Here is a 14490-nt window from a genome sequence, read left to right as displayed (position 1 = left end):
GGTTTTTCCTGGAAAAACTGCGTTAGAGATTCTCTTGGCTCTCCAAGATAAAGGAGAAGGAAATGTTAAAATAGAAGAACTGTACCAAGGGGAAGTTGAGAGGAGGCATACATTAACTGAGCTGCACTTGTGTAAAGATAACAATGATGTAGAGAAGGCTGTCGAGATTGTTCTAAACGAGGGTGTGGATATAAACATCCCAGGAAAAAGCAACCGTACACCTTTGCTGTGGGCAAGTCTATCAGCCTCTGGTGAGTTTATTAAGACCCTCATTGATCTTGGAGCTGACTTAAATGTTCAGAGGACAGACGACAAGGTTTCACCTTTGTCTTTGGCAGCTGATTGGAACAACTACATGGCCGTTGACATCCTTTTAAAGCATGGAGCCGATGTGGGTCGCATAAATATCTCAAAAACGGTGGAATTGCATGGTTGTTTAGGAGCCGGATCCTTGAGTGTCTCCCGGTTACTAATTGATTCAGGAAGCGACATCAATTTGCGGAACAGCAAAGGCCAAACTGCGCTTTACTTCGCCGTCAAAAATAAACACAAATTCATTGTCAAATTTCTACTTGAAAGCGAAGCGGATGTAAATATGAAATACAATGAGAATGCTAGTGAGAGAATTTACCTTGTTCGTGGGAAGGACAGAGGGAAACTAGCCTGGCATTATGTCCAAGTAGAGAAAGCTCTGTTGCCCTTGTTCTTGAGGCGCACTAACGGTGGTAGTCTTGACGTTGCAGACTTCGGACACATCCTCAAGAGTGGATGGGGAAAGGATCCTCCAGAGAACGTGCGGACGAATATCAATGAAATGGGTGCTACCATTCCTGAAACGCAAAGTCAGACAGTTCTTCATGTTGCCAGCAAAAGTGCTAGTCTCGAGATTGTAGATTTGCTTGTGAAACACAAAGCAGATATAAACGCCAACGATGTAGACGGTTTCACACCACTGCATTTGGCAGCGATGTATGGCAACATTCAAGTTGTTAAAAAACTTGTTGAACTCGACGCCGACGTTAACTTGAAAGTGGGTGGAAAGGATGCGGCTGACTTAGCTCAAATGAACAAGGAAACAGAAATTGAGGAGTATCTTAAACCAAAAAGAAGCCTTCCCCAAAGAGATTCGGAAAGTCAGTCAGCGGAAAGTCAACTGCCGGAAAGTCAATCGGCGGAAAGTCAGTCAGCGGAAAGTCAATCGGGGAAAATTCAACCGGCTGGAAGTCAATCGGTTTTAACAGTTGCCATTCAAGGGGCAGGAAAAGGCTTAAAGTACCTTGAACATGGCTTAAAGTTCCCCGAGGAAAAGTTAGATTAACTTACGCCGTTCACCATTATTTTAGACTTTTCAGCACACGTTTCGTGTTACATATAATTAGCGCAAACAAGAATTGTTTACAAGGCAAGATCATTGTGAAGTTTCAATTCATAACCATATGGCCCTATTATTTACATCGCCGTGTTACCAAAAACTCATTTTATTAATTTTTTGGATCAGTTAATGTTAATTAGATTTTTGAAATTATTATTATTTTTTTTTTAAGAAACGTTGAATGAGAAAGTGGCAGATGATCAGCTGTGTGAAAATTGTGCGGCTTTTCAATCTTGTTTTGTACATATGTGAAAGTTTTGTACCCTAACTATTTCGCCTGCATATGATCGATATAACAATCGATTCACTGGGAATTTTTCACCACGTTATATAGCAAATAGGGATTCAAAAAAAATAATAATCTTTGTACAGTTTTCAATCAATTTGAAGTAGCTTCTAAATAACCTAGCGATAAAAAAAAAATTAAAAAAAAAAAAGGAAAAGAAAAAAAAAATTAATCAAGCATGGAATCTAGCAGTTTACGATGCGAGGCTAAGGAAACATACCAAAATATGCGAATGTGCCTCCCGGAAAAAAACCCTACCGTAAACGACTGTAAAAATTAGAGCCAGAAAAAGTTGGGTCTACAAAGCGGCCAAATGAAAATCATTTGGTGTTACATTTATCACTCTTTTCAGAAAGCAAAAACTTGAGTACTACTTATCCACGTGAAAGTTTTTTCACTTAGCTTCTTCGTCAGTATATCCTTAAGCAGTGTTCGAGGCTCGGAAAAAAAATTTTAAAATCCAGAACTAAAGAAATCACATGGGCCAATCGGAACAAAGAACAACATCCGAAAATCACCAATCAGAACCCAAAGTATAGACATGAAAAAGCTTCAAAGGGCGGGTAACCATTTCGTGATCGATTTCGGGCTTTTTCTTCTGATTGGATGGCGTAGGTTTGTTGACCAATCACAGAAAGCAGTATAACAAAACCGATATTATTCCGTATTACCTTCCAAACTCTAATTTAAACCAATAGGACGTAATTTAATAGTTGCTTGACACTGGCAATAACAGCAGCGAAGGTGCAGGTCGGCATAGAAACATAAACTGTACCGTTGTATTGGGTAATCAACAATCTTCAGTTCATCTTAATTCTACGTCAGAAATAAATATCACAACATAAATTGTTGCGTGCATTGAAATCTTTATTAGACTGATGGGGCATGCTATAAATAATGATCACTCTATGTCACTCTACAAAATAAGTTATAACAATAAATATTGGAGGGAAATTCAATAAAAAATAAATTCTAATATCAAACTTTTTACGGCGAACTCTCGATCTTGTTCGCACAGCGCCCTGTTGGGAGAGCGAACAAGTGAGAAGTATATCCCTCATAATGTACACAAGAACGCTAAAGTATCGCAGGTAAAAAGCGATTTAATATCAAGAGAGAAGCACCAGGCTCTCACCAATCTTCAATTTCGCAAATAATTCGTTAAGAAAAATTGTACGAACTATGTAGGACCTATCTTCAATAAATAAGCGAAAGGATGTACTATTTTAGAAGATACTATCAAACTGGAGTTAGTCTTAATACAATCCCCAGCATGCAAAGAAAATAAATTGATATAAATAGAATAAATTACCACTTGAATATAAAGTACATCTAGATGTATCCTTGTTTTCATGTAACATCACAGAATTCAAAGTCAAAAACTTGACCATAAAATACCACCCCCCCCCCTTCTTGCATAAATAAATCTGCGAGGCCTTTAACATTTCAGCATAAATTGTGACTGCTCAGAAAGGAAATCCTCTCCTCTTCCTGTTTCATCTAAGAAGATGTAATTATTTCTTCTCACGTAATATTCAATACAAAGCTTTGTGCTATTACTAAAATAGAAATTACTACACTCTTACACAACTTCAAAGTAATCACGGACCATATGCTAAGGATTCTTACTACGAACGAACACAAAGGGCATATTTAGGGCGATAAAAGATTCCCCTCGGGTCCTTGACACATACTGGCCTCTGCCAGGCTCTCCTGTTAGTGGAGACAAATAAATTTTTGGTCGAGAGAAAATTGGCAGGGTTCTCATTCTCCCCTCCCCCCCCCTTTTTTTCTGTCACTCGCCCCGCTTTTGCACTCTACTCACAAATGAAATGAATGGGACGGGTTACATGGATATTGACGCTAGGAAACAACAATTCACAGTGTTAAAAAAAAAATGACACTTATGTTGGTCAGGCAGCGTTGGACAATCGTAACAATGAACGACTGCTAGCAGAGCTGATTGAAATGTAGTAACCATTAGGAGTTGCGGTCAAACTAAAAAACATTGGGTTACAACGTTTCAGTATTAAGTGTCTGCTAACCCCATGAGGGAGGGGGGGGTTCACTTGAAGGACTGGGTCTTTACAACTGAGCTTAGTCGACCAGACTGGCTTGATCACCAACATTCCGTGCACTTTGCCACAATTTTCATTGCTCAAATCTTACTGTTTTCACACGAAGAAGTGAGCTTGGAAGATAAGCTAAAGAACTTACAAAGGTCCTGTTTCTCGATAAATATATCTCGGTTATGAAGAAAGACAATTTACCATTAGGAGACCACAGCCCGGTTATTAAGAAAAAAACTTAAAATAATAATTCTTTTTCAACTTGGTAACCAAGATGAAAATTATTTTTATATACAAAAGCGACAATTCCAGACAACCCATTTGTCGAGTACAGATGAAATGGTCCTTTACAAGGCTACACTAAATGCTTGGTCGGCTATTTACAGAAACTTTCAAAATAAATTATGCCCCATCACCGCATAGACTCAAATATCAACCAGTCCACCCGGGGTAACATCAAGCGAAACACCTCAAGGTGGAGGATTGCTCGTCTGCATATATGCAGCATAAGGTGGCGGCCTCTCATCAGTAACTAGCGTCTGTGAAAAAAAAAAAAAGAAACTTAAATTACACGTGACGTTTTTAGAAAAGGGGACGTCGTGAGGCACTTGAACACGTCAGTGGATTCAGAAAGGAAAGATCTTGGCCGAAGCTCATGTTCTGAGCGCTTTAGAAGATAACTTTCCCAAATATGAAACCAGATGTGGTGATAAATTAAATTTTAGTTGACGATAAAATGTCACAGATAGCAATACTTCGCAGGACCACACGATCAAGCTTTCCACTGTGGTAAATTTTATACATACTCCAAGACGCTTTTCAGATCAGTCCATGCAGCCTGCTCACCAACTACAATCATTATTTTGCATACCTGAGATTGTATTTGAGTCTGTATCTGTGGACTAAGAGCACTTGCGTGTGTCACAGTCACCATACCAGCTGGGTTGGACCCAGGGGGAACAGCCCAGTAGCCAGGCTGTTGGATGGTCACCCCAGGCTGTGAGTGTAATGAAGTTAAAAAATAGAAATCAGTGTCAATGTCAGGTATTTGATTCATTAATGGCACAACATGAACAGGCCTCAAAGTTATGTGCTTGACTTAGGTAATTAAAACCTTTTAAATTTTACATCCACTTTAAAATCAATAGCTCACTGCAATTTGATTGGCCCTCAGCAGTGCAATTCATTCACGAAGTGCACATGGTTTGCTCAAAATTGTATGTTCTGGCAGGTGATGAGAAGGAAACATTAAAACAAAACCACCCATTAGATTTCAAAGGTTGTTTAAAGTAACCAATCAAATAGCTGGAAAATGAAAGACAAAGAAGCCGTTGTGTGAAAAATTTTGCAGAGTGCTGGATTAACAAAAATATTTGACTGTATTGACTAATGAGCCCTGTATTTAGGTAATTAAATTGTGCACTTTCCAAATGTATGAAAAAATTTAGTTCAATTTCCGTTACTACCAGCTGGTGTATAAAAACTATACAGACAGACTTTCCATGAAGTATTCTATATGAACAGGACAGATCTATTTGGTTTAGGCCTAAATAAGCACTACCATTTGATGGACTGGCATCCCATCCTGGGAGGAGTAGCATTAACTTGTTTTTGATAGACTATAAACTTGTTTGAGTTTTGTTATTGTAAGAAGAACAAAGAAAGAAAGAAAGAAACAGATGTGAACAGAAGCAGACAAAAGTAAACAAGAACAAATGAAAATTAACAAACAAACAAACAAAAATACACAATTACAAAACAAAATCAAGTAAAAAAAAAAAAAATTTTTTCTTTGTCCCACAATTGTGACAAGACCAAAAAAACATCTTTCTTTTTTTTACCCAGCCCAAAACTTACCATCTTCCTCATTTTATATACATTTTAGACAATTTTAGCTTAATGAGTTTCAACACTGCAAACTTTAAAGTGACTCTCCCACAAGACAAACAATAAAACTTCATTATGACTGCATTCATCCTTATTTGAGACCACAATCTTTTTTTCAAAATATAACTCACATGAACTTGCTGTTGAACATAAACTTGAGGCTGGGCTACTGCTGGGTAAGCTGGTGTTGTAGTTGTTACTCCACCAGTTGGCTGAATGATAACCATGCCTCCCTGTGGTCCTGTAAATGCAGGCCGCCCAGGCTGAATGTATGTCACTTGTTGATTGGTTACCATCTAACAACCAGAAGTAAAAATAAACTCTTTCAGTCCCAAAACTTCTCCTCATAATACCAATCTCTCAATCAATACAACCATCATTGAATTTAAAACATTCATTCATTGAGTTTAGTCTGGCAGTATAGAAAAATATTTTGGTGTTAGTCCTGAAGTGTGGACCCTGCTGACTATTTAGTAATAACTGAAAAGAAACCATCCTGCTTATTTTCAAGTTAAGCTGTAACTGAAAGCCAAAACAGAGGTTTTTTAACATAGTTGCTGAGTACTATGCTAAGTACAGTGAGTAAAAAATAAATTGTGAGAGATACATAAGCTGGAACTCCAATGATAGAGATCTTCATGTTCTTTTTAGCTGTGGTTGATATAGGCTAGGTCACTGAGTTGTGTTCTTGGACATGACACTCCTCTGACATGGTCTCTCTCCTGTACCAAGGAGTATAAATGGGTACTAATTGCTCCATGCATTTATGCCTCTGACACAAGTACTGGTTGAATGATCATCTAACTTTCTGTGCCTTCTTAACCCTCTCACTCCCAGATCTTATTAGAAATTCTCCTTACTGTTCGCCATACAATTCTCATGATGTTACTTTTGGAAGTTTGGTATTGGATCAAAAATAATTGCTTAATTGATCCTTTTTTCCTTATTCTCATCACTTGTCTGCTTGATACTACATTTATATTGTAAGGAGAAATTCTATCTTGGTCACTCATGGGAGTTAAAGGGTTCATGATCAAACTGTGGTACATGCATATCTAGCAAAAGATTCTACCATGCAAATTCATGAATACAAAGTGTCTACTGATAATACGAACCACTCCTCCTGGGGTGTTGCAACAAACAGCACCACAGCAGTACATTGATGCAGTGAGAGACAACATAAACTGAACGACGGCGCATATTAGAAGGCAGGAGCCTAACCCAGTTCCAACAGCAGCCATATGCCTCTTACTTGCAGAGTAACAATAGACTTTGAAGTAACTGTAATGGTAACTCTTGCAGCTGCTGATATGAGAATAGTCTACCAGAGCGATACAGTAGGTGATGAACATGAACACAGTTAGAACACAAGCTGTGATGGCAAATCCCATGTAAGTGCCAATCTGCACAAAACAGCCAGAAAAAAACCAAGGTTACACTAATTCAAGAAACTCAATATCTTTTGTTGCCGAGATATTAATAAATAAGTAAATAATAATAACAATAATTATCATAGTTATTAGGTAATATAATTCACAAGTCTAAATGCATTTATAAAATAATTAAATAATAATGAATTCAAACAAGTTGGAAATAAACATTATGATATTAATTACTGATAAACACAAACATACATGTAGTGCTGGTTATTAATACCAGGTCTAAACCAAACCACAGTTTTACCCAAAAAAGTGGGCCTCAGGCTTTCTCCTAAAGAGAGTTGATTCAATTAACCCTTTAACTCCCAAGATATGATTGTTAATTCTCCCCTGTAGCTGCTACACATTTCCTTGTAAATTAGTTATGAAAAATTGGTGCTAGATTAAGATAGCAGCTTCTACCTGATAAGTTTGAATATTCTCATTACCTGTTTGCTGAAGAATGTATGGATATTGTAGGGAGAAGTTTTATGTTAATCACTTCTGGGAGTTAAAAGTTTAAATAAATGTCCTTCCACTGTTTGCTTTCCAACCAAACTGAGGATTGTTTCGGATGCAGTTTGCTCAGACAACAGCTGTTTGAATTAACGCTTAAAGTAGTTAAGAACCCCAACTGGCAGGAGGCAGACCAGTTGGATATAACTTATACAAATTGCAGCCAAGGAACCACAAAAAAATTGAAAACAAATCTCGTGTGTAACAAGGCAAACCCCAGGATCACCAGATTACAAGACCAGCACCCAAACCACTCATCTTCTTCTACTTCCCAGTGTGTTCTGCCATTTGGTTTCTCTAATAATTATCCTAACATTTTTTTTTGGTCACAGTCTGTAAGCTAGTAATGTTCTGCTAGATGAGTACATTGCTTTATCAATATATAAACCATTAGCATTATCAAGCATTCTAGATTTACAAGCACAGGGGTGTGTGCAGCTTTAAACTCACCAAACACCTGTTGGGAGTTGAATCATCTTTTGCACCAACGTATCCAAAGATTCCTGTGAGAAGAACCTGTAAAAGGAAGGATAAAAATTTGACTATACTAATAAATTAAAAGTATTTCATAATTATTCTCTACACACACAAAATCAAAACATGTATAGTAACCATCATGAAGAAGAAAACCCCCATTTTTTTAACAGCGGTGAATTCATGTGCTTTTCAAGTTTGCTTTTATTCAGGAGGATGTAGCAAAGCGTATGGATATGATGAGTAATTTATTATCAGCTAACTCGAACTCAGTTAACAGACTTGAACTAATATTACTTGGTTTATTGCGATTGTTATTAAACCAAATGTTGCATCTTGGCATGTATGTACTAAAAGTGTGGCAGCTCTTATCACAAACAGTGGTCAAACTATAAGCGTGTAATTTTCTTTGCAAAAACCAACTGATGTAAACAAGTTTGATTTCATATCAAAAGAGATTTTTTGGACCTTGTCTCAGGAAATCTTAGGTCATGCCACATTGCAAGGTTGGTCAGTTTTTAAAACTTTCAAGAACTTAAATAACTACAGTAAATCTGTAATTCTGGTTTTAATGTGGGTTATTTTCCGTCATCAATAAACCCATCAGCTTAGAATAATGGTAAAGTTTCTGTACAGCCCCATACTATTGTAAAAAAAAATCTGTTTTCCAATGGCAATGTATTGTTTTTGTCATTGTTTTCTCTATTTAAGAACTGAATGCATAATGTAGTATGGGGCTGTGCGGAAATTTTACCAGAATAATACTTACCAAGGGCTGTAAATTGTGTTTCGTGAATCGTAACATATCAAGGTAAAATATTTTTTTCGGAACCCATCTCCCAAAATGATCAAATTGAAAAATTAAAAAAGGTATCTGCACAAATGTTTTGTAATTTAATCCACAGCCCGTGAGCATCTTACTCCCAGGATTAAGCATAGCAAATATGCATATCAGGTGTTTTATTGTTATAAACAAACTGGGTAATGACCTAGTGTGCAGAGGAGTTGATCGCTCCGTTATACTGACGCAGTAATGAACTACTCAAAACCCTCCACAAAATCACCTTCTAAGTGCTCGTCAATGCCACTAAGAGATCAAGAAATTTGGCGTACACAGATAATTTCCCGATGGCGTAAATAACACCAAGGGAGTGATCGTATCTATAGAGACGAATTGTGCGCAACTAACTAGCCGCAATGCAAAATTTTGTCTATCCTTTACTTCTGATCTTTATCCAAGACAAACTAGAAATATGTGTTTTTCCTGTATCTACTGCAGTAGACATCATGCGACACTGCTGATCGAGCAGTCAAAAGCTCTACTTCGCAAATTTTTGATTTACCTGTAAGTTAGTAAGTGATTAACTAATTCGACGAGGCAATTACAAGTATATGAGATTTTTTACGCTCACCCAAATGCCAATCCAGACGCCATAACCGATCTTAGGACACCAGTGATCCACTGCAATACGGGATGCAATTCCCAGTATAATCATTAAAGAACCAAACACCATATGTGCGATAGCTAGACCTCGAAGAGACACAGGATGGTACGCCATGACTACCAACAATATGGCGACTTAATATTCAACGAAATGTTCGAGAATGACGTCTACAAGATGAGACTTCCATAGGGAGGGGGGGAGGGGAGGAAGTGAAACTGTTCGTCACTTTTAGCACAGGAGGAACTGAATGTATAAAATAAAACTGACGAGGAGGTGACATTTATTTCTTTGACTGGATAAATAGTTTAATTTAGCGCGTGACGTTCTCGTAATTCAGATTATATGACCTAAGTTTACAAATCTTGCTTGCTTTGGGTATGATGGGGCGCAGAACACCCGGTGCCATCTGATATGACGGCATTGTTTTACTTCCTTGTTATTTTCACTTAGTCGCCATTTCGATTGTAGTCATGGTGTACAGAGCGACTACTTTGCGAGGGTTGGCCAACTCACAGATGGTAGTTGGGGCTGTAATGATCGTGTTTGGAGTAGCATGTATTATCTCCGCTCAACACTGGAGTTCCTACGTTGGTTTTGGCGTCTGGGTTGGCCTTTGGGTAAGTTTGATCTGTTGCTTCCGCATGCCGTGCGTACAAATGTGAATGACCGTTTCTCGATTGTATTGATAAAGCATAATTTGCAGTCTCTGTTTTTCACTTTTGTCTTTTGATTTGCCTGTAATAAGCTTTGATAAAGTCACCCTAAATCTTCCCAAATTGTTGATTTCAGTTCCTCCTGGAATTCGAAATCGTCGCGAGAGACACGTGGGGACTTTCGAAACTCTGGAATTTCGCTTTCATGTGAAGGAGGTTATTATTTTTGGGGCAGCTGGTCTATATTCCCTGAATTTGACATTTTGTTGCGTGATTTTTGCACTGAAGTGAAGCGAGTTTGAACCATAAATTTAGCGCTCTTATGGTTTGGGTAACACGATATCTAAATGACGCCTCATCTGAAGGCTCTCAGCGGCAAAATTTCCGCACAGCCCCATACATCATTATACATCCATATATGGGGCTTTATTATTCAGTGTATCACCAGTAAGATGTACATGCATAATTAAGTATGGGGCTGTGCGGAAATTTTTCCTTATTTTGCTGGCCATAAATGTTGGACTCAGTTCAGACAGGACTGGCTAATAAAGCTTCACCAAATAAAGTGGAGATGGAGTCCATGTTGCCTGATTTGGTGCCAATAGTTCCCTTAGATGATCGAGTGAGGGTTACTAATATAAAATGTGGGAAAAATTTCCGCACAGCCCCATACTTAATTATGCATGTACATCTTACTGGTGATACACTGAATAATAAAGCCCCATATATGGATGTATAATGATGTATGGGGCTGTGCGGAAATTTTGCCCAAAATAAAAACAAATTTGTCTTTCGGACTTTAAGAATATACATGTTATTACAGTAAATCCACAGGGAGAGTTATTTTACTGCATTCAAAAGATCATTCCACTTGTATGTATTATTTATAGGTTTTAATCACTGGGATTTTGGGATACATAGGAGCAAGAGATGACTCAATCCCAAACAATTGTTTGGTGAGTAACTTGACCATTTAAAGAAACCTGTAATTATTTTTTCTGGCCATTTTCTCAAAACAATCATACACACAAGAATGTATATTGGTATCCCTTTTCCCTTGTAATGAGAAAAATGGGATGGAAAACCCCACTGCAGTCAAATTTTTCTCAAGTGTAATCTTAGGTATCTATAATGACTGACATTCATTTCATAAATTTATCAAAAATAATGGAAGAAGAAAACAAGTACCAAGAAAACAAGTAAAACAACTTAAATCGCAAATTCATATTATGCATTGGTTATACCGTTATATTAACAAACATGCACATAATAGTTATCCTGTATAATTTGGGATTTTCAAATCAGTTTATGACTAAACAGTTTAAAAACTTTTTTTTTTTTAAAAACCATTCACATATTAGGTTTCTGCATGAGAGGCTAATCAAGACTGGGTGCTCACCAGTCAATCAACTTTTTTTACCCACAGTGCAGGTGCATATATAAGGTTAGGCTTTAAATTGTATAAATGCAGTAGATAAAGTCATGTGTTTGAATTGTGTCCTGTGTTTTTTATCATCAGATTGGATGTTTTATGGGTTTCTCCATTTCAAGTTGTGTCCTCTCAGGAGCAATGTTCATCTGCTATTGCATTACTCTTGCAAGCTACTTTGATATGAAGGCATACTGTTCAAACTCTTACTATAGCAACAGATATTATGGTTCCTATACCTACCATGATTGCTATCAGCAGTATGGCTTTCACAGAGATACAGCAGTAAATGTGGCTGGTTTAGGTTCATGTCTTCTTCTTATCTCCTTGGGTGAGTTCTTCTCAGCCCTTGCATCATCCATCTATTGTTGTACGGCAGTGTGTTGTGGTACCTCACCAGCAGTTGTGAGCAATGTAAGTAATTATCACCTCAACCATTCAGTTGTTAATGTTAAAAGTTAACATTAAATCATTTTACTGATTCAGAAATATATATTTTATGGCCAATAAAACTAGGGAACATCCACTGATATTTCCAATTTTTAAACCTTGTGTCCAATGCTATGAAAGTCTTCATTTTAAAGTTGATTAGAGCTGTTCTTGTAGAAGAGTATCTTGCTGTTTTCATAGAAGAAAAGACCAACTTCCATGTATTGTAAATGTATATTTTCTTTAAGTTGTGCTGAAAATCTTTTTTTATATATATATTTATATAGAGTGTGTAGCTTCACATTCCCCCCTTTTTTCTGGTAGCAGCAGTCATGTAAAACGTGTGAAGTCTCTGAAATGCTGTCACTCGTCTTGGATAGGAGAACAGTGTACAAGGAGATGGTAAATGACAAGTGACTGAGTCAAGCTGTTCACAAGTTTCAAAGCATGTCTTTTTTCCTTTCCACAGTAGCTCTGTTGTAAACCATCCTACCTGTATAGTTTTGAGCATTCTTTTGACTTTACTTGGTGAAATGAGAAATAATCAATTTTTTTTATAAATTAATGATTTTTATATTTAATGTAACTGATGTTTCATTACTGTGACTATAGACAAGGACCAACCAGCAACTGATGTGTATACAGCCTCAGCACATGTACCCAGGGGCACAGCCTGGTGTGGTTTTAATGCAGACTGATGCTGGTGTGGTGCCACAGGGATACCCAGCAATGAGCCAGCAACCTGTGTATATAGCCCAGCAGGTAACTATAGAACTGATTTAACTTATGTACTGATTTATGATACAATCCAAGGACAAACAAAAAAGTTTGAAATAATGGAAGTTTGAAGGGGAGTACTATAATCATAGAATGATTCAGTTTATTTTTGTGTTTTCAGTGTTTTTTTGTTTGTTTGTTTTTCTTTTGTTAGAAAACAAACCACTTTTCCGTGCAGTGCAGTGTTTACAATTGAAAATCTACTTTATGTAAAATTATCCATCAATTGATACAGTCTTGGGTTTAAGAAATCTCATTTGGATGTTACTGCAGCACCAAAGATTGTGCATGATTGTGGGGCAAAAATTTACTATAGTTGAGTTGTGGTACTCAATTTTTTTTTGCCCTGTGCATGTGACAAAATGGATAAATTATTTTATGCCATGTAATCTAAAGTCAGTTAATATATTCTATGTCTAAGAAAAAGATTATTCTGTTCATTTCAAAGCCTGGGGTGATTGCACAACCTGGGGTAGCCTTTCAGCAGCCTCATTACTGGGCTGTTCCCTTGGGATCCAACCCAGCTGAGGCAGTGACTGTGCCCTATTCAGATGCTGCCTCCCAAGGGCAGAATCAAGCTCAAGTCCAGGTAATTATGCATGAGTACATAACTGTTAAATGTTAACCATTTACAACCTAGTATTGATATGCATATTCTCCATACTGTTCTCTATACATTTTCCAAGATGCTGACAAGGAGAATTTGTTAAACAATGAAGAGCTTCTTTTGTTGGTAATAATTTCCTTCATTCTCAAAACCTTAATGTGTGAATCAGAGCTGATGTTGTAAGGATAAATTAGTTGCTAGTCACTCTTCGGGTGAGCCAAAGGGTTTATGAGATGGTATGTCATGTGATTGTGTTTTATCTAATGTAGAGTTGCCTTGACCTCAGTTGGATGAACCTTTTTGAATAAATGATGAAACTGTCCCAATAGCATTTCTTAGAATGGATTGCCTCACTTAATTTTTCCCTAGATACCCGAGGCAGTAAAGGATGAAGACATGCCACCACCTTATTCATTTGCACCAACAGCCAATGTGCCACCACCAGCTTTCTCTTCTGTGGATGCCAATCCAAACTATTAGTGCCTGATGTCATTTCATGAATGAGCACTGACATGTTCATCAGGAGACCTTTGTAGTGCAATTGGAGCATACCTTAGAAAGTTTGTGTTTGTGAGTTCTTTTAGTACAGTCAAACCTGTATTAAGCAGCACTGTATCAAGCAGTCACCCTAAATTAAGCAGGAAGTTTTCAAAGTCCCAGGATTTTTTCCCCTGAAACAGTTAAAGATTAGATAGCTCAGTCTAAGATTGAGATTCAGTCAGAGTTTATTAAGAGTCAAATTAATCTTGTGTATTTTTCTAAAAAGTTTATCTTTGTGAGTTCTTGTAGTAAAAAATTGTACACCATAAGGGATGGCGAGTTGCCACGTCCTCAAAGTGACTGGTAACTGTTGTACGTATTTGACCATAGTAGTACTTAAGCTTCAGCTGTAAACAGACTGTTTCTTATGGAATGATTATTAGTTTTTTAAAAATTTTAAAAGGCAAGCTCTGTAGCTTCAAAATAATGTAAGTTGTAACTATAACATGTTGGTGCAAAATTAATATATTTTAAAGTATCAAAGGATGTCAAACATGCTATTTTTTCATGTAGATGGTTTGAAATTGTTTTTACCCTTTAACTCTTAGAAGTTATTAAAATGTATAACTTCTCCATATAATATCCATA

General features: G+C 37.1%; 3 protein-coding genes across 10 annotated transcripts in view; 2 read left to right on the top strand and 1 right to left on the bottom strand.

Annotated features, from left to right (window-relative positions):
• LOC131772014 (CARD- and ANK-domain containing inflammasome adapter protein-like) overlaps positions 1–2520 on the top strand; it is a 99630-nt gene extending 97110 nt beyond the window's left edge. For all 5 annotated transcript variants that reach the window (XM_066166875.1, XM_066166876.1, XM_066166874.1 and 2 more), the window contains one exon: positions 1–2520. This exon is cut by the window's left edge and continues 176 nt beyond it. In XM_066166875.1, the coding sequence (XP_066022972.1) occupies positions 1–1318 (1318 nt within the window). In that variant the 3' untranslated portion in view covers positions 1319–2520.
• LOC131772055 (uncharacterized) lies at positions 2505–11931 on the bottom strand. Of its 2 annotated transcripts, none has more exons than XM_066166885.1 (6): positions 11793–11931; positions 7999–8064; positions 6730–7017; positions 5746–5910; positions 4599–4724; positions 2505–4266 (listed from the first exon to the last, which is right to left on the bottom strand). In XM_066166885.1, exons 1-6 carry the CDS (start codon positions 11793–11795, stop codon positions 4198–4200), a joined length of 717 nt encoding a protein of 238 aa, XP_066022982.1. In that variant the 5' UTR covers positions 11796–11931; the 3' UTR covers positions 2505–4197. The 2 variants fall into 2 exon arrangements, with proteins under 2 accessions (XP_066022982.1, XP_058943947.2); XM_059087964.2 differs by lacking the exon at positions 11793–11931 and adding an exon at positions 9435–9628.
• Positions 9700–14388, top strand: LOC131772017 (uncharacterized). 3 transcript variants are annotated; one of them, XM_066166881.1, is made up of 7 exons: positions 9700–9740; positions 9918–10084; positions 11011–11076; positions 11640–11963; positions 12591–12740; positions 13204–13344; positions 13732–14388. In XM_066166881.1, the coding sequence occupies exons 2-7, from the start codon at positions 9938–9940 to the stop codon at positions 13840–13842; spliced, it is 939 nt and encodes a 312-aa protein (XP_066022978.1). In that variant the 5' UTR covers positions 9700–9740; positions 9918–9937; the 3' UTR covers positions 13843–14388. The 3 variants fall into 3 exon arrangements, with proteins under 3 accessions (XP_066022978.1, XP_066022980.1, XP_066022979.1); XM_066166883.1 differs by lacking the exon at positions 9700–9740 and having other exon boundaries at positions 9787–10084; positions 12591–12672; positions 12712–12740; XM_066166882.1 differs by lacking the exons at positions 9700–9740; positions 9918–10084 and adding an exon at positions 10599–10742.
• The last annotated feature ends 102 nt before the right edge of the window (positions 14389–14490 follow it).

The sequence above is a fragment of the Pocillopora verrucosa genome, chromosome 5, assembly GCF_036669915.1.
Source record: "Pocillopora verrucosa isolate sample1 chromosome 5, ASM3666991v2, whole genome shotgun sequence".
NCBI lineage: Eukaryota > Metazoa > Cnidaria > Anthozoa > Scleractinia > Pocilloporidae > Pocillopora > Pocillopora verrucosa.
Note: the sequence above shows the minus strand (reverse complement) of the source record. Positions and strands in the feature narration are given on the sequence as shown.